Source organism: Notechis scutatus, unplaced genomic scaffold, assembly GCF_049901735.1.
Source record: "Notechis scutatus isolate UNSWTSFEM ecotype Mainland unplaced genomic scaffold, rNotScu1.2 NSCUSCF19, whole genome shotgun sequence".
NCBI classification, from domain to species: domain Eukaryota; kingdom Metazoa; phylum Chordata; class Lepidosauria; order Squamata; family Elapidae; genus Notechis; species Notechis scutatus.
Window position 1 is genome coordinate 565,468 of NW_028263146.1, and position 26,685 is coordinate 592,152.

The 26,685-nt window shown below is 50.9% G+C and overlaps 1 protein-coding gene across 1 annotated transcript in view; it reads left to right on the plus strand.

The window, feature by feature from the left end:
* Nucleotides 1–1,825: 1,825 nt before the first annotated feature.
* The window catches only part of MLLT1 (MLLT1 super elongation complex subunit), a 38,504-nt gene continuing 13,644 nt past the window's right edge, over nucleotides 1,826–26,685 (plus strand). The window contains exons 1-8 of the mRNA XM_087948765.1: nucleotides 1,826–2,100; nucleotides 6,248–6,428; nucleotides 10,375–10,457; nucleotides 11,833–11,976; nucleotides 16,355–16,480; nucleotides 21,428–21,794; nucleotides 21,827–22,008; nucleotides 24,364–24,451. Coding sequence (XP_087804891.1) covers nucleotides 2,089–2,100; nucleotides 6,248–6,428; nucleotides 10,375–10,457; nucleotides 11,833–11,976; nucleotides 16,355–16,480; nucleotides 21,428–21,794; nucleotides 21,827–22,008; nucleotides 24,364–24,451 — 1,183 coding nt within the window. The 5' untranslated portion in view covers nucleotides 1,826–2,088. The remainder of the gene's footprint in view (nucleotides 2,101–6,247; nucleotides 6,429–10,374; nucleotides 10,458–11,832; nucleotides 11,977–16,354; nucleotides 16,481–21,427; nucleotides 21,795–21,826; nucleotides 22,009–24,363; nucleotides 24,452–26,685) is intronic.

The window sequence follows — 26,685 nt, forward strand, 5'->3', positions numbered from 1 at the left end:
CCACAAAGCTGGTCAGTGAGACGGTTGCTAAGTGAGCTCTGACCCATTTTACAACCTCTCTTGCCACGGCTGTGAAGTGAATCCCTGCAGGCCTTTTCTCAAGACTTTGCTTGTGGATCGCATGGCACACACACACACACACACACCAGGACGCTGCGACCGTCATAAATACGAGTCCGTTGCCAAGAATTCTGACCACTTGACCATGCGGGTGATGCTGCAACGGCCGTTAAGCGGTGAGAACCAGTCGTAAGTTCAAGGGGTTACCTGTATTTATTGATGTACCACCTTTTATTATTATTATTTTAATTTAAATTATTTGATAAATAATTCAAGGCAGGAAAAACACCTTAGTCTACGTCATCCCCAACTTGCTAGAGTTCATTTTAGTGGCCCTCCAAGGTTACAACGGCACTGAAAAATGGGACCGTTTTTCACACTTATGACCATTGCAACATCCCCCCCCCTTGCATAATTCAGAAGCTTGGCCAATGGCTCGTATTTACGACGGTCGTAGCTTGTGTGTGTGTGTGATATGATTCCACTTTTGCAACCTGATGAGCAAACGGGGGGAGGAAGATTCACTTAACAACCAGGTTACTGGTTTAAAGACTGCAGCGATTAACTTAATGGCGGCAGTGAGAAAGGTCACAAAAGGGAGCAAACATCACTGAAGAAACACCTCCCTTAGCAGCGTAGATTCTATTGTGGTCCATTGTGGTCGTAACTCGAGCACTCCCTGGTAGTGTTTCCCACACGACAACCCTGTGAGGTGGGCTGGGCTGCTAGTCAGCTTGAGGCCCACCCTCCTCGTTGCCCAATCAAAGCCCCCACCCCACATGATTAAAGTTTTGGGGGGGGTAATTGAGCTTGGTGGTTTACTTGCAGACGTTTCATAACTGAACTAGGTAACATAATCAGTGCTAGAAGGGAGTGGGGTTTGCAAAGACGAGGAGAGAGGAGGAGAGGAGAGAGAGAGAGGCGGAGGAGAGGAAGAGGAGGAGAGGAGAGGAGGAGGAGAGGGAGGGAGGAGGAGGAAGAGGAGGAGAGGAGAGAAGAGGAGGAGGAGGAGAGGAGAAGAGAGGAGGAGGGGAGAGAGAGAGGAGGAGGAGGAGGAGAGAAGGGGGAGGCGGAGGAGGGGAGAGAGAAGAGAGGAGGAGGAGAAGAGGAGGAGGAGGAGAGAAGAGGGAGGAGGAGGAGAGGAAGAGAGGAGAGGAGAGGGGAGAAGAGGAGGAGGAGAGAGAGAAGAGGAGGAGGAGGAGAGAAGAGGGAGGAGGAGGAGAGGGAGGAGAGAGAGGGAGGAGGAGGAGAGGAGGAGGAGAAGAGAGAGAGGAGAGGAGGAGAGGAGGAGGAGGAGAGAGAGGAGGAGGAGGAGAGGGAGGAGGAGAGGAGGAGAGGAGAAGAGGAGGAGGAGGAGAGAAGAGGGGGAGGCGGAGGAGAGGAAGAGAGGAGGAGGAGAAGAAGAGGAGGAGAGAGAGGAGGAGGAGAGAGAAGAGGAGGAGGAAGAGAGGAGGAGAGAGGAGGGCCCAGCGAGCCTGCGAGGGTCTCCACGCATCAGCGACTCACGGCGCCTCAATGAGGACTAGCCGTTTTCGGTACCTTCTCTCCCTTCCTGGCTCTCTCGCAGCGCTCCGCCGTCTCCCTGGCAACGCGCGCCCCTCCCCGCAGCCGCCCGTCCGCGCGCGCGCTCCCATTGGCCCACTGGCGGACTCCGCTATTCCCGCCCTCTCCGCGCCGCTCCTATTGGCGGGGACGCAGAGGCGCCGAAGCGGGCGTTCCCATTGGCCGGGAGGGCTGCTCGTCTCCCGTGGGGGGGGGAGTTGCAAGAGAGGAGGGGGTTCCGGTTCCGGTGTGGAGGCGGCGGCGGCAGCAGCAGCAGAAGCAGCGCTGGCGGCCAAGCGAGCGTCGGAGGGGGCCGGGCCCATCGCGGCGAGGACAACACGCCAGGCCGACTCCCGCCCGCCCGGCGCCGAGCCATGAGGAGGCGGCGGCGGGGGGAGCAGCAGCAGCCGCACCTCCAGGCCTGAAGGCAGCCGAGCCCCGTAGGCCCCAACCCGCCGGGGAAGGTGGGGGGGAGCCGGCCCAACCATGGACAACCAGGTGAGGAGGAGAAGGAGGCCCTCCTTTCGCCCCTCCCTCCCAGGAGTGGGCGGGGCTGGCCTTCATTGGGCGGGCGGCGGCCACGCCCACACCCTGTGGAAGGGGGCGGGGTCTGGGCAGCAAGCCACGAGGCTGGCCACGCCCACCAAGGTCCTCATGCAACCCCCTCCCCTTCCCCTGCCTGCCTTTTGTTTGCGGAGGGGGGTGAGATTGATGGGGGTGCCTTTCCCTTTGAACGGGGAGGGGAAGGGGGAAACCTGCCCCAGAGGGAGGGAGGGGAGGAGCCAGCTCACCTGAAGGGGCGTGGCTTCAACAAGGCAGGGAAAGCATGGATAGAAGAGAATTGGAATAACGATAGAATAGAGAATACTATCGAATTGATGGAATAAAATAGAATATTGGGGTGCAGAACAGAATAGAACAGCAGAGTTGGAAGGGACCTTGGAGGTCGTCTAGTCCAGCCCCCTGCTCAAGGGGATGATGGGAAGCAGAGGCCGTTCTACCCCCACATTCCCCCCCCTCCTTCCCGTTGCATTTGGAGGTCACCCCCACCTGCATGCCACATCTGGCATCTGCGGCCAGCTGTAAGGACACCCTAGGCCAGTCCTGATGTAGCCTTGCAACTGTGTGCAAGGTGAGAGTAGCTGTGTCTGATGAGAAGGGGGGGTGTTTTGTTTTTGTTTTTCTTTGTCTCGGAGGCACTTGAGTGTTTTGTGATGTGGAGAGTTTGGAAAAAGTGCAGAGGAGAGCAACTAGGATGATTAAAAAGTCCCAGAGATGCAAACCTATGAAGAACGACGGTGGCAGGAATTGGGGATGGCCAATCTAGAGCAGGGGTCCCCAACCCACTGGTACTGGCACCAGTCCGTGGCATGTTACCAACGAGTCCACGCAAATAAGCCAACCCCCGTGGGATGCAGGCAGCATGCAAAACCGCCTCTCCTTGTGGACCCAACCTCCCAGTCTGTGGAAAAACTTTTCTCCATGGAACCAGTTCCTGGTGCCCAAAAGGTTGAGGGCCACTGCTCTGGAGAAAAGAAGGACCAGGGGAGACATGAGAGCAGTCTTCCAATGTTTGAGGAGCTGCTCCAAATCAGGGGGTGGGGGTGTCAAATAATTCTCCAAAGCACCAGAAGACAAGAAGCAATGGATGGAAATCAATGAAGGAGAGAAGCAACCTGGAATTAAGGAGAAATTTCCAAACAGGACAATTAACCAGTGGAACTGCTTGCCACCAGACATTGTAGATGCTCCAACACTGGAAGTTTTTAAGAAGAGATCGGACAACCGCTTGTCTGGATTGGTATAGGTTCTCCTGCATGAGCAGGAGGCTGGACTAGAGGACCTCTGGGGTCCCTTCCAGCTCTATTCTGATTGATTGATGAAACAGGTAGTCCTCGACTTAACCACCACAATGGAGCCCCAAATTTCTGTTGTTAAGTGGGACATTTGTTAAGTGAGTTTTGTCCCATTTTAAGACCTCTCTTGCCACACACAGTCAATCCCCTACAGTGGATTATTGAGCAGCCTGGTCGTTAAGTGGATCTGGCTTCCCCAAGGTGACCTCGGGACGGAGCAAAGGTCCTAAACATGAACCTGTGGCCAAGCGTCTGAAGTTTGATCATGTGAACCACGGGGGAAGCTGCGATGGTCGTAGCAGTAGGAAACGGTCCTTAAGTCGCCTTTTTCAGTGCCATCGTAACATTGGAACGGTCACTACACTGTCGAGGACTTCCTGTCGTCGGACCATGCTGACTTGCTGCCGCGGTTGTCGTCGTTGGCGTGAGCCCCGTGTGGTTGCAGCCGCCCAGACTCGTGCGATTGCCGTTTGCGATCTCCTGCTGGCTTCCCCATTGTTCCTTGGGGGACAGGTTGTCATGGCAAGCTGGTTGCCAAGCCCATATTGCTGGGGAACGCTACAACGGCCGCAACTACAAGTCGTTCCCCGTTCAGTGCTGTATACCTTCAAAGGATCACTAAAGAAGGGGTCCTCACACAAGGACAGCCTGTAGAGCAAAGATGGGGAGCCGGAGACTTATAATCTCTAGACATATAATCTCTATATAATTGCAAGTTGTGCCAATTGGGTCAGCTGCAAATAATAGCTTGTAAGCAGCCCCGACTTCACCTATAGTAAGAAATCAGGTTCGCGTATTGCAGGAACCTTAGAAGTTAGGATAACGGAGTTGGAAGGGACCTTGCAGGTCATCTAGTCCAACCCGCTGCTGAAGGAGGAAACCCTCTTACCATTTCAGACAAGTGGTTGTCCAGTCTCTTCTTGAAAAGCTCCAGTGGTGAAGCAACCACAACAACTGGTGGCAAGCTGTTCCACCGGTCGATTGCTTTCACTGTCAGAAAATTTCTCCTTATTTCTAGGTTGAATCTCTTCCTTGATCAGGTTCCGTCCATTGCTTCCTTGTCTAGCCTTCACGTGCTTTGGAGAAGAGGTTAGCAGAATAACAGAATAAAGGAAGGGACCTTGGAGGTCTTCTAGTCCAACCCCGTCCTCAAGCAGGAGAGCCTACACCATTTCTGACAGGTGGCTGTCCAGTCTCTTCTTGAAAGCCTCCAGGGATGAAGCTCCCACAACTTCTGATGACAAACAGTTCCATTGGTTAACTAATCCTCAGTGTTAGGAAGTTATTTCTCAATTCCAGGTGAATCTCTCCTTGTTCAGTTTCCATCCATTGTTCCTTGTGTGGCCTTCGGGTGCCTTGGAAAATAGCTTCCTCTCTGGGGCAGCCCCTCCAATATTGGAAGATGTTCTCCTGTCTCCCCTGGTCCTTCTCTTCACTGGACTAGCCAGGCCCAGTTCATTGTATGTTTTAGCCTCCAGTCACTCTCTCTTGCTCTCTTTCCCTCTCTTTCCTTCTTTCTTTCTTTCTCTCCTTCCTTCCTTCCTTTTTCTCTCTTTCTCTTTTTTCTTTCTCTTCCTTCCTTCCTTCCTTCCTTCCTTCCTTCCTTCCTTCCTTCCTTCCTTCCTTCCTTCCTCCCTTCCTTCCTCTTGTTCTTTCCTTTTCTTTCTCTCCCTTTCCCTTCAAATATTGGATCACTGCTCTCCTGTCTCCCCTGGTCCTTCTCTTCCCTAGACTAGTCAGGCCCAGTTCCTGCAACCATTCATCGTATGTTTCAGCCTCCAATCCCCTCATCATCCTGGTTGCTCTTCTCTGCACTCTTTCTAGAGTCTCAAATTCTTTTTTATAATGTGGTGACCAAAACTGGATGCATTACTCTAAGTGTAGCCTTACTAAGGCTTTATAGAGTAGTATGAGTACCTCACTTGATCTCGATTGTATCCCTCTGTTAGTGTAATCTGGGATTGCATTGGCTTTTTTGGCTGCTGCTGCTGCACACGGCTGGCTCCTATTTAGCTGGTTGTCCACTAAGACAGGGGTCCCCAACCGCCGGTCCGCGGACCGGTACCAGTCCGCGGAACAAGTCTTACCGGGCCGCTGGTTGCTGAGCGCCGCCATCTTTTGATAAAGTGCTTCCGGTGAGCTTTTCCGGTAGAAAGCTCACCGGAAGCACTTTTCATCAAAAAGATGGCGGCGCCCAGTTGATGCCGGTACCGGGCCGCGGCATAAAAAGGTTGGGGATCACTGCACTAAGACTCCAAGATCCCTCTCCCAGTTCCTGCCATTGAGCCTGGTTTCAACCAGTCTATTTTTTCACCCCCTTTCTGCTGGAACAGCTAAGATAATCCAAAGAACACCTTTGCCTCCAAAGCAGGTGTGTGTGTGTGTGTGTGTGTTGTGTAAAGTTTGTAAATATCACCCTTTCTTTCTATGCTGAGTCCTCATTCACAGTTGGGAGAGGGTAACCTACAGACATTGGATCTCTCATCTGGATGGAGCCGTTGGCTTGAAGCTTGATCTGTAGTTCGTGCGTGAGAAATGAATGTGCGGTATGCTTTTATGTTTCCAATAGTTGAGTGGGGCGCAGATGCTGACTGCTAGGTCCTAACTCCATGGGAAAAGCTGGTTTTAAACAAAGGAATTAAATTGTTTCTTTCCTGAACTCTAAACAATTGGTATAACTTTCTTTTTTCCTTAGGAAGACACCATTGTAGTTCTCCAGCTAGTTCTAACAATCAAGGTGTTTTTCCCTCCCTCCCTCTCTTCCTTTGCCCTTCCCCTCCCCTTCCTAGTGTACAGTCCAGGTGAAGTTGGAGCTCGGACACCGTGCCCAGCTGCGCAAGAAGCCCACCACTGAGGGGTTCACCCACGACTGGATGGTGTTTGTACGAGGCCCGGAGCAGTTTGAGATTCAGCACTTCGTGGAGAGGGTGGTCTTCCGTCTCCATCAGAGCTTCCCGAAACCGAAACGTGGTGAGTGGGCAAGCATGCGGGGCATGTCCCAAGGGGCAACCTGGAAGTCAGGAGAAAGACTTCTGACCGTGAGAGCAATCAACCCATGGAACAGGAGTTGCCTTCAGAAGTTGTGGGAGTTTCATCCCTGGAGGCTTTCAAGAAGAGACTGGACTGCCATCTGTCAGAAATAGCATAGGGTTTCCTGCTTGGGCAGGGGGTTGGACTAGATGACCTACAAGATCCCTTCCGACTCTGTTAAATCGGTTGGTTGGTAGGTTAGGTAGGTAGGGAAAGAAAGAAAAGAAAAGAAAAGAAAAGAAAAGAAAGAAGGAAGGAAGGAAGGAAGGAAGGAAGGAAGGAAGGAAGGAAAGAAAAAGAAAGAAAGAAAGAAAGAGAGAGAGAGAGAGAGAAAGAAAGAAAGAAAGAAAGAAAAAGATAGATAGATAGATAGATGGATGTTGTGGAGCTTCATCCCTGGAGGCTTTCAAGAAGAGACTGGCCTGCCCTCTGTCAGAAATGGCGTAGGGTCTCCTGCTTGGGCAGGGGAGGTTGGACTAGATGACCTACAAGATCCTTTCCGACTCTGTTAATAGGTTGGTTGGTAGGTAGGTAGGTAAAGAAAAAAGAAAGAGAAAGGTACATGTTGTGGGAGCTTCATCCCTGGAGGCTTTGAAGAAGAGATTGGGCTGCCCTCTGTCTTAAATGGCATAGGGTCTCCTGCTTGGGTGAGCGGGTTGGACTAGATGACCCACAAGGTCCCTTCCGACTCTGCTATTCTGTTAAGAGTATCTGTTAGGAACTTATTTAGGAAGTTGGTTCTCCCAATTGAGAAAAAAAAAAACCTCAAGGATTTGTAGCTCCCAGAAGCAGCCTGAGTTCTCCCTGAAATGCTAGATTTCGACATGCAGGGAAGTCGACTCCCTTGCCTTGGTTTTCAGGCTCCTATAATGTTCTAACCAAATATAAGCAGCCCTCGGCTTACGACCCCAGTTGAGCCCAAAACGTACGTTGCTAAGTGAAACTTCTTTTAAGTGAGTTTTGCCCCATTGTCTGACCTTCCTTGCTACATTTATTAAGGGAATCGTTGCCGCTGTTCAGTTAATAACATCGTCGTTAAACGAACTTTGACTTCCCCGTGGACTTTGCTTGCACACGGGATTCGGTTAAGAATGGCAGCACCGATCCATTGGCCACTCCTGTGACACACACACACACACACACACACACACACACACACACCCAGACGCTGCAACTGTCATCAATACAAAGCACTTGCCAAGGATCTGAATTGTATGGCCATGGGAAGCCTGCAGCGGTCGTAAGTGTGAAAAGCGACCCTAAGTCCCTTTTTCCAGGGTCTGTTGGAACTTTGAGTGGTCCATAAATGAACCGTCGTAAGGCTAGGACTACCTGCACACGTCCATTGGAAGGGCCCAAATGACACCCACCCACCCAAGGATGCAAGCCGGAATGTCCTGTCAAGGAAACTGCTTTGAAAAAGTGACTTAGGTCGCTTTTCACACTTACGACGGCTGCGGGCTTCCCATGGCCATACAATTCAGATCCTTGGCAAGTGCTTTGTATTTATGATGGTTGCAGCGTCTGGGTGTGTGTGTGTGTGTGTCACAATTAGAATCACAGAGTTGGAAGGGACCTTGGAGGTGGTCTAGTCTAACCCCCCCTGCTCAGGCAGGAAGCCCTATATGTCACTTCAGACATGTGACTGTCCAGTCTTCGTCTTAAAAACACCTGATGTCGGCAAGACGTTCCCCTGGTTAATTGTTCTCACGGCCAGGTTCCAGGTTCCTCTCTGGCTCTTGGTGGGAAGCAGCCCAACGCTGGCATCCGACACTCCTGTTTTACGTCTCTGGCGGGGTTTCTCTTTTGCGCCAGCCACCCTCCCCAACAAAACACTGGGTCATTTAGAAGCCTGGGATCCTGAAATTTTGAAATTGAACACTTCATACCTTGACTTACCATAGCCACTGGGGCGGGAATTTCATTGCTAAGGGATGCTTTTGTAAAGCACAACCGTATCACTTAGCGGCGGCTGTCCTTGTGGCCCCGGTTGCCATGGTTGACTGAACCCCAGGGTGGTTAGGTGAGCTGCCAAAGTCAGCGGAGAAGCCAGCAGGAAGGTGCCAGGTATCTCAAAGGGGTGTTTTCAAAAGGCAGCCGGACTGTTGTTGTTTTTTTCCCCCCTCTTGAGGAAGAAAAAGGAGAAGAAATGTTGCTTCTCATCCAAGAACCTTCCTTGGTTGTGCCTGGATGATGGGGGGGTGCCAGGATAGGTTCCGACAGGTTGGGAAGGTGCAAGAGAGACGCAGCTCAGGTCAGGGAGGGGACCTGGGGGTAGGAGGGGCTGCCCAAGAGACAAGGCTGGGAGGTTTGTGTGGATCAGCAAGAGGGGACCCGGGTTAGAGATGGTGCAGAGGCTGTGATTGGAGAAGGTGCCCCAGGTGGTGAGTGAAAGGCCTGCTTCCAGACGCTACAAAGGGGTGTAACAAGAGGTGTGGGTCGGGGAAAAGGTGTGTGTGTGAGGGGTACAGTTTAGGAAGGGGGAGTGCCAATGTGTGTGAGTGGGCAGCGTGACACCGGCACAGAGGGACTGGGGCGGACGGGTGGGAGAGAACGACCCGTGTGGCGTTTCCTGCAGGCTTCCCCATTGGCTTTCTGGGGAGGCCCGCGGGGAAGGTTGCCAGTGGCTAATCGCTTGATCGCAAAGGCGCTGCAGCCGGTCAGGGCTACAAACCGGTTAACAAGCATCCAGCTTGCAATCAGGTGACCCCCACCCCATCCCCAAGGGGGTGCCAGAATTGCTGGGAACTCCAAAGCCCTGCCAAAACCACCAGCACCATCAGGACCTCGGCCAGCCGCTGGAAGAACCGTTGTAGGTTGAGGACGGCCTGTAAGCTGTGCCGGCACATGGCTGAAATTGAATAGCAACCGGGAGGAATTGCCTGGGGGGGGGGAGGGGGAACGAGAGGAGGAGATTTCGGCTAGATGGGTGGCAGGAATTGTGGGGTGCAGCTTCTGTCTCCCCTCCCCCCCCCCCAGGTCCTCGCATCACGTCCCTCTGTGTGGTTCCCACTGTTGTTGAGGGAGGGAGTTTTAAACATCCTCCCAGGCATTCCTTTGATAGTTTCAGACGCCCCGGGGGTGGGCCTTGAATGGAATGGAGAGAAGGGAAGAGGAGAGGAGAGGGAGGAGGGAAGAGGAGAAGAAGGAAGAGAAGAGAAAAGAAAATGGGGAGAGGAGGGAAAAGAAGAGAGGAGAAGAGAAGAGAGAACGGAACAGAATTCTTTATTGGCCAAGTGTGATTGGACACACAAGGAATTTGGTTGGGTGGTTGATTGATTGATTTAGAAAATTTATATTTCCGCCTACTCACTCATGGCGACATAAAAGCACCATATAAAAGAAATAAACAGAAAAATAATAATAAAAATAAAATAATAACCCTACACACACACACACACAACGTGCTTTTGTGCCAGCCATTTCATGGGCTCCATCCCGCTGGGGGTTCCCCAGGCCCGCTGGCAGAGAACTGCGTCTTCGGAGCCTTCCGAAATAAGGTCAGAGTCTAATCTCCGGAGGGACGAGGTTCCAGTTGAGCCTGACATTTCGGTTGCTCTTTGGGGGTCATTGAGCTTTGTCCCATTTTAGGACCTGGCCTGCCACGGTTGCTAAGCGAAGCATTGCAGTGGTTAAGTCAGTAAGCCAGTGGTTAAGGGAATCGGGCTTCTCCGTTGACTTGGCTTGTCAAAAGATGACCACCCGACCCTGGGTCACGGTGACCGTCGTAAATACGAGTCAGCTGCCGAGCGCCCGAATTTGCATCACGTGACCCCAGGGATACCCCAAGGGTGGTCAGTGGGGAAAAGGGCCCTGAGTCATTGTAACTTTGAGCGGTCAGTACGTGAAGTTGAGATTTTCTAACGCTCCTTTTTGCTCCCCACAGTTTGCAAAGAGCCCCCATACAAAGTGGAGGAGTCTGGCTACGCGGGGTTCATTATGCCCATTGAGGTCTACTTCAAGAATAAGGTACCATCATCATCATCATCCTCTTCTCTCCTCTTTCTCCTCTTTTCCTCCTCCTCACCCTCCTCCTCCTCTTCTCACCTTCCTTCTCCTCTTCTTTCTCCTCTTCCTTCTCCTCTTCTTTCTTTTCTTGTCCGCCTCTTCTTCTCACCCTCTTCCTCTTCCTCTTCTCTTCCTCCTCCTTTCCTCCTTCTCCTCCTCTTTCTTTTCCTTTCCTCCTCCTTCTCTTCTTCACCCCCCTCCTCCTCTTCTCCTTCTACCTTTCTCCCCGCTTTTCATTTCCTTCTGGCCCTGGAGCAATTTCACCTTCCTGTTTTCGGCCCTCTAAATCCAAGGCATGATACAGATCAACAGAAAACTGGCTCTTTTCCTAAGACCCCAGTGAGTATATATGTTTTAGGCATTCCAGCTCTGATCTACCCCCACCCCATCCCCCCACCTCATTCCCCGTGTGCAGATCGTTCTGGAAGGAGATAGGATCCTGTGTTCTTTCTCACCCCAAATTCATTACCTTCTGTTTTCTCCCCGCTTTTCATTTCCTTCCGGACAACCCCGGGAACCAATTTCACCTTACGAGTCCATATACGGACGAACAGAAAACTTTTGGTCTTTTCCTAAAACCCTAATAAGTACCGTTTTTTCCCAAAAATAAGACCACAACCAGAAAAGAAGCCCAAGCAATGGATTTAAAGTAGATAAACACACCCCCCCCAAAAAAACCACCCCCACACTCCCCCCCCAAAAAAACCCATAATGCTTGTTTCCCCAAATAAGACCTACCTAAATAAGCCCCCGTGAACCTCATTTTAGGGAAACCGTAGAGTTTAGGCCCCTTACCTTCCTTCTGGATGAAATCAACCACCATCTTCACCGTGTAACTTAAACCAAAGTGTACAATTTACGACTATGAAAATAAAGCACAAACACCCATCCTTCACATTCTTAACCTCGAAGCTCACGTCCAAAATGCTTTGGGCAAATTATTATTATTTAAAAAAAAAAAAAGCTTTTGAAGACCGGTGACAGCTAAGGTGATGCCAGGTCTGCTCCTGTACAAATCGGCCCACAAAGGATTTTTTTTTTTTTTTTTTGCCATATTCTAGCCAAGATTTTGTTGATAACTCTGAATGCTCCTATCCTGTACTTCGACCCTGCTTTTAATGTTTACGCCACGGAAAGATTTGCCAATGATGTGGTTTGAGTTTTTGGAGTGAATCTTTCCTCCCCGTTTGAATGCTCCTGTTCTTCTCACTTGGCTGTTTTAGCCACGCAGACATGGAGGCCGAGGACTCTCCAAATTGCAGGACAGGGACTCTGCGTTCATCGGTGGCAATCTCTTGAGATATTTTCTTTTTTCTTTTTCTTCCCCTGCTTTCAGGAGGAACCGAAGAAAGTGTGCTTTACCTACGACCTCTTCCTAAACCTGGAAGGAAACCCACCGGTTAATCATTTGCGCTGCGAGAAGCTCACCTTCAATAACCCCACCAAGGAATTCCGCCACAAGCTCATCAAAGCCGGAGGGGTGAGTAGTTAAGGGAGGCAGTCCTTCCTAGGGGCTAGGCGAACGGAAATTGTGTTTTTATTGCGTTGTCCATCTTCAAAAGAGGTGTCCTTTGTCTGGCCACGGGATCTGGGAGACACGTTTTGATTCTAAATCTTGCCTTTTTTTCCTACAGGAGAGGAAAGGGTTGCTTCCGTTCCAGACAGCTTAAAGCAGGGGTCTCCAACCTTGGCCACTTTTGAAGACTTGTGGACTTCGACTCCCAGAATTCCTCAGCCAGCTAAGTTGAAATCCACAAGTCTTAAAAAGTGGCCCAGGTTGGAGACCCCTGGCTTAAAGGAACTGTGGACGTTTTAAATTTGGTTCAGTCTGAGTAAGGCCAATTAGATACATAGAATAGATAGAATTCTTTATTGGCCAAGCGTGATTGGACACACAAGGAATTTGTCTTGGTGCAAATACACTCTCAGTATACATCAAAGAAAAGATACATTCGTCAAAAGTCAAGAATCATCAGGTACAACACTTAATAATAGTCATAGGGTACAATAGAATAGAATAGAATAGAAGGATATAGGAATAGAATTTAATAGAATGGGATGGGATGGATGGGATAGAGAATAGAATAAAAATTAGAATAGCATAGAAATTAGAATAGAATAGAAAATAGAACATGACCATAGTTGTTTCCTTGCAGACATTTCATTACCCAACTAGGTAATGTCATCAGTGGTAGAAGGGAGTGGAGTTTGCAGGGAGGAGGAAGTGGGGGAGGACTGTCGGGTCCTTGGGGGGTCTCTGAGATTGGCAGTTTCCTCACAGACATTTCGTGACCCAACTAGGTAACGTCATCAGTGCTAGAAGGGAGTGAGGTAGCAGGAAGGAGGAGGAGGAGGAAGACAGAGGGAGAGGGAGGGAAGGAGGAGGACTGTGGGGTCCTTGGGGGTCTCTGAGCTGGGTGGTTTCCTTGCAGACATTTCATGACCCAACAAGGTAACATCATCAGTGCTGTCACTCCCTTCAGCACTGAAGTTGTTGGGTAGTCATGTAATGAAACATCTGCAAGGAAGCCACCAAGCTTAGAGGGCTCCAAGGATCTCCCAAGAAACACCCTCCACCACAGGGCAGACCAGTTGTATACAAGCAGAGAGCAAACCCCACTCCCTTCCTAGTACCACAGATGTTACCTAGTTGGGTCATGAGACGTCTGCAAGGAAACCACCCAGCTCAGAGACCCCGCAAGGACCCTTCACTCTAAACTCCTCCAGAATGTGCAGAAGGTCAACCTAATCCCCCCCCCCCAGCCCACTGGGGGCTAAATGTCTGTGGAGGTTCTCCATCACCCAGGTAGGTCACGGTTGTCCCAAAGGTGCTTTTCCAAGGGGGCAACTGGATCTTCTGGGTTTGCCTTGAAGACGCTTCGCTTCTCCTCCAAGAAGCTTCTTCAGCTCTGACTGGGTGGCCGGGAGTGGAAGGATTTACACTCCCGGCAGACAAAGCTGGTCGTTTGCATCCTTTTTGCCACTTCCCTGTTGCATTTTTTTCTTCCAATCCCCACCTTCCAGGCAGAGCTGAAGAAGCTTCTTGGACCAGAAGCGAAACATCTTCAAAAGAGAAATGGGGAATTCCAGTGGCCTCTTGGGGGGAGGGGGAAAAAGCACCTTTGGGACCACTGGTGGCACTTTGTCTGTGTGGTGGAATGTAGTCTGGAGGGCTGCTTCTCTGAGGGCAAAGAGGCAGCCGGGACGGACCATCTCTTGCACCTCACCCAGTCGCCCTCTTCCGTGTCAAGATTAAGCGGCCAGAACGAAGCCACCTTCTTGGCTTTGTCGTCGTGGCCAAAAATAAGCCATGATCTGTACATGTTTGTTGTCGGGATTCCAGCAATTAAATCATGAGTCTCGAGCCAAACTTCCAAAAGTAAACAGGATTTATTGGGAGTTAACATGTCCGGCGCTGCCTGGGCGCAGCCGATTCTGAGACACATGATTCATTGTCATCCTTGACCCTGGTTTTCCCTCCACCCCTCAGGGTGTATCGTAATTCATATCCTCCAATGGGACACCTCCATAGCTCAGAGTCATCAATCAGGCTCTCCAGTTAGAATTTTGCACGGCAGAAACTTCAGTCACCTAGTTACAATCTTTGAAAACATTTATGGAATGCACTTTCGGTTTGCAAGCTGTCACACTGTTCTTTCAAACCCCTTCTCCTCCCCCCTTTCTGTTGGCAACTCTAAAATGCCCATACAAAATGTTTTATGAGTTGACATTTGTATCTTACCGATTAACGATTCGTAACTATGACCAACTTGCTGTTGGTGTGCACACCGGGGACAAATTCCTTGTGGGTCCAATCACACTTGGCCGGTAAAGTGTTCTGCTCGTTCCGTTCCCTGGTAGTCGCCGACATACCGGCAGATGTGCCGGGCTGTGCATCTCTCCCCATTCACTTGTATCCGTTATCCACTCAGAGCTTCCACGGGAGCGTATTGGTTTTTTTTATTTAGGCCAACTCTCAGCTTAGTCGGGGTCCTCCAGGTGTAGTGGAAAGGGAGGTCAGGTCCTCTTTCCGTGTCGTTCCTGGCCGGTCAGTCTCCTTCCTCCTCCTTTTCATCTTGTTCTTGTGTATTCTCAAGAGTTGTTGTGGTTAGCCGGCGTGCAGGTGCGGCCGGCGGAGGAGAGCGAGGACTCAGGTGAGGGGCCAGGACCATCAGGGAGTGGACTGCTGCCTTCAGAGATTGTGGGGGCTGGCAGCAGCGATGAGGAAGTTCCCGAGGCGCCTGTGCCAAGTGGACATAAGCGCAGGATTGCTCGCAGGAAAGAGCAGCTACAACAGCACAGGCGACTTGGGAGGAAGGCTGCAAGGCAACGGCCCCTCCTTCAAGAAGATAAAAGGCAGCTGTGAAATGAACAGACTTTGCAGAAGGCAAAGACATTTTGGAACTCCAGCCTCATGGACATTCCAGTATCCTGAGTTTGTATTTGAAGATTCTTATTTTGCAAATTATTTCTTGTCCTCTTTTAGCGAGTCTCGCACAGTTTGGCAAGGCTTGTGCTTATCCCGGCTAATTATTTTGCAAAAAGCATTACAAGGTTTCTGTTCCTTTTGGATTTGTGTTTGATTTGTTGGGAAAGGGCGTGGGTCCGAACAAGAGTCTTCGTTCTTGCCATCACCTCCATTCCTCGGTCTGAGTCAGCAGGCTTGGGTACCTGTCCATTCAGAGGACGGCGAGCGTCGTCCCCTCCCTCCGTTCTCTCGGCCTCTGCTGCTGCTGCTGCTTCTCTCCCGACCTTAAGTGGGGCAATGCCCATGAGAGGATACGTTTCGTTTGACCTGTTTCAGGTGTGTCTTGATATACAGAAAAGACAAAAAGAGTCCAGGTATTCTCCGTGTTGATTGAGCTGAGTAAAGACGGGCCTCGAACACACTTGGGGACACATGTTTACACATTTGCCTCTGTCTACTTCCTCCAGAAGTGCTGGCACACTGCACCCTAGCGTGACACACTCTAGCTAAGATAAAGAAGTGCAGAAACAGCCACCGGCGGTTGTGGAGGTTCTCCAAGGACATGGGGTGTCATCATCTCAGGAACTTGGGGTGAACTTTCCAAGACCTTGAAGGGCCTGCAGAGTCAACGGTCACATGGGCCCAAGGTGCTCCCTTCAAGACTTTCAAGAGAAACCTTAGATTCCTGGTCAACTGTTTTCCCTTTTAAGTACACAGAGTATATCTATCGTTATAGAGGCGGTTGGTTTAGCCTGGCAAGATTCTGTCTGTAGGCGAAGAATCTTATCATATAGTTTTATTGTCAGAGTACAAGATGTGTACAATGAGATTGGCTGAGCCTCCCTCTGTGCGCGCGCACACACACACACACACACACACACCAACACAACTCACAGTGAGGACAGAAGTCCCTAACTCAGACCCAGTCTTATTACCCTATATGACCTTGTTGCACAACACACCGGCCCCACAAGTCTATCCTACTACGTCGACATGAAGGTATTTTCCGTTCCGGAGTCTGACAGCCACGGGTAGAAACTGTTCTTCAGCCTGCTGGTATGGCTGGCTATGCTTCTCTATCTCCCACCCAATGGTAGGAGAGTGAAGAAGTGCTGACCGGGGTGTGAGTCTTCCCTGAGGATTATCCTCACTCTTCTAAGGCAGCGAGCCCTAGCGAGGTCATCTAGTGGTGTCAGGGTGTCCGCCATGTTTTGTGCTGTGCTCCCCAATCGCAAGTAGCGAAAGAAACTATTCTGAGGTAATTCCCTGGGTCGCTTTTGGCCGGCTGGGGAATTCTGGGAGTTGAAGTTGCCAAGGTTGGAGAGAGGCCCGATCTAAAAGTCTTGCCTGACGAGAAGCAGAACCTGACCGTTGGTTGGTTTCTTCCCAGGTGATGGTCATGCCGGAAGGTGCCGAAACCGTCTCCAGGCCGAGTCCTGACTACCCCATGCTTCCTACCATCCCTCTCTCGGCCTTCTCCGACCCGAAGAAGTCCAAACCATCCCATGGCTCAAAGGTGAGTCGCTTTGGAGCACAGGCGGCCCTCAGCGTATGGCCGTCATTGAGCCCGAAAGGTCTGTCGTTAAGCGAGCTTTTGTCCCTGTTTCACGAATTTTCTTTTCCGCCGTCATTAAGTGAATCACTGAAGTTGTTCGGCGAGTCACACGGCTGTTCAGCGGCTTCCCTGTTGAGGTGTTGCTGGTCAGAAGGTCGCAAAAGGGGATCCCGTGGCCCCAGGACACTGCAACCATCATAAATACGAGTCCAGGGACGCCGCAATGGTCATAAGTGTGGGGAAACCGTCATAAGTCACTTGCTTCAATCCGTTGTAACTTCGGTCACTCAATTTTTTTTTTAAAAAAAGGAAAATTGGAAATTATGATCCTAAAACATAAAACATATCAGTTGAGGTAATTCCCCGTTAGGAGAATGAGTGCATACAGGGAGACGTATTTGAGAGAATGTTTGAATAATACACACACACAGCACACAGATACACTGTACAGTAAATGTAGGTTTTTACTTCCAGAAAGGTTTAAGCAAAGTCCAAAATAGGCAGTCCAAAGTCATTCACAGGTAAATCAGTCAGTTTTCAATCCAGGGATAATCCAAATATCAAATTCCAGTGTCAGAAACAGTTCAGTATCAGAGTTACATTAAATCCAGTAATATCAGTCAATTAGAAGAAATGGAGCAACGGCAATACTTTCCAACAGAAGGAAACAGAGATACACTCACACACACACTCTCTTCTGAGACTAAGACTGAAACAACCCAGGTTTCTGGCTCCATCTTATGGCTGTTTGAGTAACCACACCCAATTGCATGGTCTTGCATTCCTTTAAAGATATAGTACTAAAATGTTTATCCTGGTTTATATATTTCTAACCCAAATAGCTGTTAGGTGACTCATATTCCTAACAACATCCATAAAATAAAAATATAGTGGCTGTGGAGAATCTCAAGTCATCCAGGTCACGGTGGTTCCAAAGTTTTCTTTTCAAGAAGCAACTGGACTTTTCTTGGAAGACTTTTTTTGCTTCTCGCCCAAGGACCTTCCGAGCGAAACGTCTTGCAAGAAAAGCCTCTTGGGAAAAGAAAAAGAGAAAAAAGCACCCTTGGCGCTTGGAACGGTTAATTCTTGGAAACAGCTTCTAATGCAGTGGTCGCCAACTGGTGGGCCGGGGACCGTTGCTGGTCCGTGAGAAAACTTCGGTGGTCCGCAGAGAAAGCCCCCCCCCCACCCCAAGCAATTAATCCAGGCTGCACAGGAATACAAGGCCACCCTTCGGCCGAGCGCAAACCTTACCTGGAGTAGAGCCACGTGAGCTGGAACTGGAAGGTAAGACCAGGGAGGCAAATCCGCCCCAGGGTGGCGTCGAAGGGAAAGTCGGTCCTGTATTCCAGAGCTGCAAGGAGTCACAGGACTGGCCCTTTGGTCACCCTGGAGCAGCTGCTCTTCCGCTCCATGGCAGGCCGGTGCACCCGGGTGTCGTAGCTGCTCCGGGGTGACCAAAGGGCCAGTCCTGTGACTCCTTGCAGCTCTGGAACACGGGACCGACTTTCCCTCTGACGTCAGCAAGCCCCCGTCAAGTCAGAATTCATTTTCGTGGTCCGCGGGATTTAAAGCTATGCGTTTGGTGGTCCCTGAGGTCCAAAAGGTTGGTGACCCTGTTCTAATGAATCCTTAAACGTCCATTTAATTAGTAACATAATAAGAGTCCTGAAAACGGCTTCATTAATGGAGAAAGAGAGAGTGGGCAATAGAAAATAGAAAAGCGGAGTGTGGCTGTTTTCTTGCAGTTAAAAAGTCCCGACGCGGGAAAAAAAACCAGATCCAGCTTTTTTACTCTCGTTCCAAAGGGCAGGATGAAGCCGTCGGCCCATATTTCTTAGTAGCTGGAGCTGTTCAGAAAGGGTGTTGAGTTACCTTGAGTGTGAAAGGAGGGCTTGGTTTATACAAGCCACAGTTTGGCCACAGGGTGAGCGGATTCACACACCATTTTATGCAGGTGATACAGTATTTTCTTCTGCAAGTCGTATTGCTTGGGTGCTTTTCTTGCCTTGACCTGGTGGCAGTTTTGGCAAAAGCACACGTCAGGGCTCCCAACAGATCCACCCCCATTAAAATTATAAGTCTCTAGCTGCTTCTCTCGAGTTAAAAAAAAAAAATGATTTATTAGGAATGGCCATGTTGGCACGCTAAAATACACCATTTTCCCCTTGACCCTGGTCTGTTTCGAACTAATGGTCTCTGATAAGAACGAGCCTTGCCAAGATGGTGCAAAGCTGCCAAGAACACTAGATAAAAGTTGACAAAGAGTCTCCAAACACCAACCAAGATATTCCAAACGTCCAAAAGGTTTTGAGTGCAAGAACTTCTTTGCTTCCTGCAAAGAGCTCTGGTTTCTCCACTGGCTTTTATCTCTTAAGGGAGGGGCCATTACCTTGCACCCTTAACTCTCGAGTCACCCATGCTGCTGCATCTGCTCTTTCCTTCGAGCAGCCCTGCGCGCTCACGCCCTGGGCACAGGCTCCTTGGGGTCTTCTTCCTCACTCCTGCCAGCCTCCACCGTCTCCGAAGGCAGCACTCCACCCCCTGATGGTCCTGGCCCCATCCCTGCATCCCACGCAGGCCCCTCATCCGAGTCCTCGCTCTCCGAGAGCTCAGCTATCTGCACCTGCTGCCAGCGAACCACAACAGACACATCCCTAGCCAAGAGCCATCAATCGTGCTCTCCACTAATATTCTTGTGCGCCAACAGCTTTGGCTGCCGAGGCGATTATCTGAAGCATTTAAGGAATGCGCTGCTTTCCCCCCACTCCCTTTCTGCTGCAACTAAAAGGACCAAAGGAGTCTAGATAATTTTTTAGCTGACAGCAGGTTTTCAAAAGCAAAAATCCATGATTAAAACAGAAGCACCCGTTAGCTTTTCCGCCTCTTATTTCATTGAGTGGTATCAGCGCTGCGAAGCGTGACTTAACGACCGCTTTTTTCCACACTCAACGGCCGTTGCGGCATTCCCCCCCGGTCACGTGGCCCGAAATTTCCGACGGTGGGGCCAAACTGGATCACATTTACGACAATCACAGTGTCGTGTGTGTGTGTGTGTCGCATGCTCCACTTTAGCAACCTTCCGGCAAGCCGAGTCCACGGGGGAAGCCAGATTTCCCCCTTCACAGCCATGTTACGTGGCTTACTACCTGCCGGGTTTCGCTTAAATTAGTGACAAGAGGTTTTGGGTTCAGTGGGCGGGGGGTGTAAGTTGAGGACTGCTTAGGCGGGCGGCTCCTTTACGAGGCAATTCAAGGTGCGTGCTACGTTTCCCGGTGGACTAATCGGGTGTTTTAGTTGGCTACCCATCAAAACCAGCATCATCTCGCCAGGAGTCCCCCAAACTTGGCCACTTTAAGACTTGTGGACTTCAACTCCCAGAATTCTCCAGCCAGCAGAGCTGGCTGGAGAATTCTGGGAGTTGAAGTCCACAAGTCTTAAAGTGCCCAAGTTTGGGGACCCCTGAGCTACGCCAAGGCGATTCTGTAAGTAATGATTCGGTCTTTCTCAGCCCACCCAGGGACACAGTACAAAGTCTTGGTTTTGTCCCCAAAGTTAACCGCCGTTGATGCAAATGTTGTGCCCTTTCCGGAATGTGGGTTGTCTAGTTTTAATGCACGCGGTGGTTCGGGGACTAAGACACGGAGCTTGTCGATCAGAAAGCTGGGCAGTTCGGCGGTTCAAATCCCTAGCGCCGCATAACGGAGCGAGCTCCCGTTCCTTGTCCCAGCTTCTGCCACCCGAGCAGTTCGAAAGCCCGTTTAAAAAAAAAAACGCGAGTAGAAAAATAGGGACCCCCCTTTGGCGGGAAGGGAACGGCATTCCGTGCGCCTTCAGCATCCTGGCCCACATGACCCCAGAGACGTCTTCAGACGGCGCTGGCTCTTCCGCTTTGTAACGGAGATGAGCACCAGCGCCCCCCCAGAGCCAGAAACGACTAGCACGGATGTGCAAGGGGGAACCTTTAGCTTTAGTTTGATGGAAAGAGGGGACTAGGGGGGGACAGGATGGCAGGATTCCAATATCTCAGGGGCTGCCCCCAAAGAAGAGGAGGGGGTCGACCTGAAGGCAGGACAAGAAGCAATGGATGGAAATTAATCCATAGATTGTAGACTGGGTGAAACCAGGCTCAATAGCAGTAACTGGGAAAGGGATCTTGGACTCTTAGTGGACAACCAGCTAAATATGAGCCAGCAGTGTGCAGCAGCAGCCAAAAAAGCCAATGCAATCCTAAGTTGCATAAACAGAAGGATGCAATCGAGATCAAGGGAGGGACTAATACCTCTCTATAAAGCCTTAGTAAGGCCACACCTAGAGTCCTGCACCCAGTTTTGGTCACCACATAATAAAAAAGATGTTGAGATTCTAGAAAATGTACAAGGAAGAGCAACCAGGATGATGAGAGGACTGGAGGCTAAAACATACGATGAATGGTTTCAGGAACTGGGCCTGGCTAGTCGAGGGAAGGGAAGGGCCAGGGGAGACATGATAGCCATCTTCCAATATTTGAGGGGCTGCCACAGGGAGGAAGGGGGTCAAGCTATTCTCCAAAGCACCCAAAGGCCAGACAAGGAACAATGGATGGAAACTGGCCAAGGAGAGATTCAACCTGGAAATAAGGAGAAATGCTTCTGACCGTGAGAACAGTCAACCAGTGGAACAGAAGTGGTGGGAGCTTCATCCCTGGAGGCTTCCAAGAAGAGACTGGACTGCCCTCTGTCAGAAATGGCGTAGGGTCTCTTGCTTGGGCAGGGGGTTGGACTAGATGACCCACAAGGTCCCGCCCCCCGACTCTGCTAATCTGTTAAAAGGCGTCGGGTCTCCTACTTGGGGGGGGAGGAGGGGTTGGACTAGATGACCTTCCAACAATGTTATTCTTTTATTTCTCCCCCCCCCCCTGGTGTCTAGGAGGTGAACAAAGAGGGGGGCAAACTCTCCAAGCCCCACAAGGTCACCCGGGAGCATCGGGAGCGGCCCCGGAAGGACTCGGAGAGCAAAGCCTCCTCCCGGGACCCGGAACGAGAAGCCGGCAAGGCCGCCAAGGAGCCCTCCAAGAAGCACGCCACCGAGAACAAGGGGCCGAAGGAGGAGAAGCCCCTGCCCAAGGCTGCCCTGAAGGAGCACAAGGTGGAGAACGCCTCGCCCAAGGGGGCGCCCCCGGCCCCCGAAGGGAAGCCTGCCTCGGCCAAGCGGCCCCTGGCGGTGGAGTCGCCCAAGCCCATGGCCAAGAAGCTGAAGAAGAACAGCTCGAAGGGGGCCAAGACCCTCCCCACCAACACCCACCGGGCCCCCAACCCCCCGCCCCGCCCCCCCCACCTCCCTCCTCCTCCTCCTCCTACGCGGAGAAGAAGCTGCCCAAGGAGAAGGGGCCCAGCGCCAAAGCCGAGAAGCCCAAGCCGGAGAGCGAAGCCAAGGCCGCCAAGAAGCCCGTGGAGGTGGCCCTGGCCGAGGAATCCAACTCGGAGGATGAGGCCTCGCTCAAGTCCGAGGTGAGGGACGGCCCCGGCTGCCCGCTCCCTCCTCTGGCCAGGAAAGCCCCCCCCCCTCCTGGCCATTCATTTGGGGGGGAGGGGTTTGCCCGGGGCGTACAGGTAGTTCTCGACTTAACAACAGTTCCTTTAGTGACCGAAAGGACAGCAGCGGGGCTGAGAGCAGTGGTTTCATTTTTCATACTTAGCGACTGTTTGCAGCATCCGCAGACCCACGTTTAGGACGGTGGCCGGTGTCCCCCGGGGCTGTTCGGCCACCTCCTGGCCAGCAAAGTCCATGAGGGGGAGGGGGAGCCAGCTTCCCTTCCCTTCCCCTGCAATTCCAGGGACCCTCAGAACAAAGGCGGTGAGGGAAGTTCCGTAAACCTGGGGCCAGATGCACTTAGCGACATAAATTTGGGGCTTGGTTCTGGCTGTAAGTCGAGGACTACCTGTAATATATGTTTTGAAGTGTATGCTGCCCAGAGTCCCTGACCGAGATGGTCGGCGATAGAAATTGACTGGATGAGTGAGCGGGACTTGGATGATGAGTGAACGGATGGATGGATGAGTAGATGGATGGATGAGTGAATGGATGGATGGTTTAGTGAATGGATGGATGGTTTAGTGAATGGATGGATGAGTGAATGGATGGATGGATGAATGGATGGATGGTTTAGTGAATGGATGGATGGTTTAGTGAATGGATGGATGAGTGAATGGATGGATGGATGAGTGAATGGATGGATGGTTTAGTGAATGGATGGATGAGTGAATGGATGGATGGATGGATTAGTGAATGGATGGATGGATGGATGGATGGATGGATGGATGAATGGATGGATGGATGGATGGATGGATGGATGGTTTAGTGAATGGATGGATGAGTGGATGGATGGATGGATGATGGATGGATGGATGGATGGATGATGGATGGATGGATGATGGGTGGATGGATGGATGGATGGATGGATGGATGGATGGATGGATGGATGGATGGATGGATGGATGGATGGATGAGTGGATGGATGGATGGATGGATGAGTGAATGGATGGATGGATGAGTGGATGGATGGATGATGGATGGATGGATGGATGGATGGATGGATGGGTGAATGGATGGATGGATGGATGGAGTGAATGGATGGATGAGTGAATGGATGGATGGATGAATGGATGGATGGTTAGTGAATGGATGGATGATGATGGATGGATGGTTGAGTGAATGGATGGATGGAGTGAATGGATGGATGGGTGGTGGATGGATGGATGGAGTGAATGGATGGATGGAGTGAATGGATGGATGGTTTAGTGAATGGATGGATGGTTTGAATGGATGAATGGATGGATGGTGAATGGATGGATGGTTTGGTGATGATGGATGGATGGATGGATGAGTGAATGGATGGATGGATGAGTGGATGGATGGATGGATGAGTGGATGGATGGATGGATGGATGGATGAGTGAATGGATGGATGGATGGATGGATGAGTGAATGGATGGATGGATGGATGGATGGATGGATGGTGGATGAGTGAATGGATGGATGGATGAGTGAATGGATGGATGGATGAGTGGATGGATGGATGAGTAGATGGATGGATGGATAGATGAGTGAATGGATGGGTGGGTGGGTGGATGAGTGGTTGATTGGATGGATGGATAAGTGAATGGATGGATGAGTGAATGGATGGATGAGTGAATGGATGGATGAGTGGATGGATGGATGGATGAGTGGATGGATGGATGGATGAGTGAATGGATGGATGAGTGGGTGGATGGATGGATGAGTGAATGGATGGATGGATGAGTGATGGATGTGAGTGAATGGATGGATGGATGGATGGATGGATGGATGGATGGATGGATGGATGGATGGATGGATGGATGGATGGATGGATGGATGGATGGATGGATGGATGGATGGATGGATGAGTGAATGGATGGATGAGTGAATGGATGGATGGATGGATGAGTTGATGGATGGATGAGTGGATGGATGGATGGATGGATGGATGGATGAGTGAATGGATGGATGAGTGGATGGATGGATGGATGAGTGATGGATGGATGGATGGATGGATGAGTGAATGGATGGATGATGGATGGATGGATGAGTGAATGAATGGATGGATGGATGGATGAGTGGATGGATGGATGGATGGATGGATGAGTGAATGGATGGATGGATGGATGGATGGATGGATGGATGGATGGATGGATGGATGGATGGATGGATGAGTGGATGGATGGATGAGTGGATGGATGGATGGGTGGATGAGTGGATGATCTGAGAAGGAAGGGAAGAGGCAGGGCGCTCTCTGTTTTATTGACATTCTTCTCTCTCCTTCTCCCTTTTCTGGGGGCGGCAAAGTCTGCCGCATCCAGTCCTTCCAACTCCAGTTCCAGCTCCGACTCCAGCTCCGACTCGGACTTCGAGCCCTCTCAGAACCACACTCAAGGTGCGTGGCCTTTGGTCGCTTGCTCCTTCCCCCGACTCCAGCCTTGGATGAAGCCTGAGTGGCAGGCCTCTGTCAGCTGAAGCAGCCTTCCTCCCCCCACAGCCCGGCCGGCTCTGAATGCTGAAAGGGGCCCTTAAAGCCCCTGCCTTGTCCAGTGGGGGTGGGGGCGTCACAGCCCCTGTCTGGCCCCTGAGAGCCTGGTCCTCCCGCAGGGCGATTCGGCACCCGGATCTCTTAGGTCAGTGGACTTCAGCTCCCAGGATTCTGGCCAGAGTTTGCCCCAGCTTCAAGAAAGCCACCCTCTTGTTGGCCTTCTCTACAGATCTGTGCCGGGGAGAAAATTTCTGTCATTCGTGGCCTCCAGAAGTAACAATGATCAGCCCTGCGCAGTTGTTTCTTGTGGGGTTCAAAGAGGGTTCAAAGAGTCCGTCTACTTTAAGAATGAACAGAAGGGGAGGGAATGCAGCACCGCCCACCTCCAGACAACTCCACCGCCCCTTCAGCAGTTGCAAGAAGGCCCCGCCCCCATTTGCACCACTCCGGTGACCCCGAGGACGCAGGTGAAAAACCCAACGGCTCTCCAAAACAGGATGCAAATGACCAGCTGTGTCTGCAAGGAGTATATATCCCCTTCCCTTCCCCACCATCCAGTCAGAACCGAAGAAGCTTCTTGGATGAGAAGAGAAATATCATCAAGCAAAAACAAAGAAAGTCCAGTTGCCTCTTGTTTGTTTGTTTTTTTAAAAAAAGCAGCCCCTTTGGGACTTCACTTTGTTTCTGTCCTTGTGAAAAGGAGTCTTAATGCTCTGCTGTGAGAGGCAGTAAACGTTTTGCTGGATTTGTTCAGGTCTTCCAAGGAAAAGGGGCCTTTGGGAGGTTAATTTCTCTTTGTGAGCCAGGCCCCATTGGAATCCAGTTCTGCCAAAAGTGCCAGCGCTCCTTAATGTCAAAGTCTTCTGTGATTTCCTGCAAAGGGGCATTCTTTCATTCATTCATTCATTCATTCATTCATTCATTTGCTAAAGTCACTTGTCCCAAAGATGCTTTTTTTTTTTCAAGAAGCAACTGGACCTTCTGTTTTTTTTCTTTCGAAGACGTTTCCCTTCTCGTCCCTTTGGGATGGCTGACAGTGAGAACAATGAACCAGCGGGACGACTCCAGAAGTTCTGAATGCTCCAACGTTGGGAGTTTTCTAAGAAGACATTTGTCTGAAACGGTATAGGGTCTCCTGCCTGAGGAGCAGGGCTGGACTAGAAGACCTCCAAGGTCCCTTCCAAGTCTTGTTATTCTGTGTTCTACAATAGGAGGCTGGGGGGCAGACCTTGCTCTGGAGCAGGGGTCCCCAAACTTGGAGAATTCTGGGAGTTGAAGTCCACAAGTCTTAAAAGTGGCCAAGGTTGGAGACCTGTGCTCTAGAGCAGTGGGATGGGGGGGGGGGGGAGATGGCAGGAGCAGCGAGAGGGAACAGTTTCGTGCGGGCACATCACTTTCACAGGTGCAGCTTCGTGCTCGCCCGCCCACCCACCACTTCCGCAGCCTGGTTCCTGACGGGCCGTAGCCCAGCACCAAGCTGCAGCCCGGGAGTTAGGATGTCCCAAAGGATTTAGGAAATCACAAAGGAGTTTGATGTTAAGGAGCACCAGTTGTTTTGGCAGGCCTGGGTTCCAAAGGTGCTTTTTTTTCCAAAGCCAACTGGGACATGACCCCTGAAGTAAAGGCAAGGATAGGGGAAGCCCGAACGGCGTTCTTCAGAATGAAAAAGGGCCTCCTGCAGTCACGCCATAAGCCTAAGATTGAAACCCAGGCTTGCCAGATGCTCTACGGATCTCTACAGATGATCTACAGATGCTCTACGGAGCAGAGAGTGGGACTCTTTGAGAGAAAGCCACTGGAAGAGACTACAAGCATTTTTAAATGTGGATGGACAGGCGGGTGCTACGTATAAGTTGGGTTGGCAAAAGCAAGAAACGAGGAGGTGATGAGCCGCCTGGGAAAGCCAAGGGAAAATCATCAAAACCACCAAAAAGCGAAAAGTTAGAATATTTCAGACATGGGATGCGACCCCTGGAAAAAATACGGCACCCTTCACTTCCTCCTCCAGGGAAAAAGTGAAGGCAAACAAGCTCCAAGCAGAAGAAGAATATCACGGCTTCAAAATCTAATTTTTGTCTGGTGTAGACAAAACTCAGCAGCCCCTTTTTTGTGTGTGTGTGCGACTGTTGATGAAAATAGAA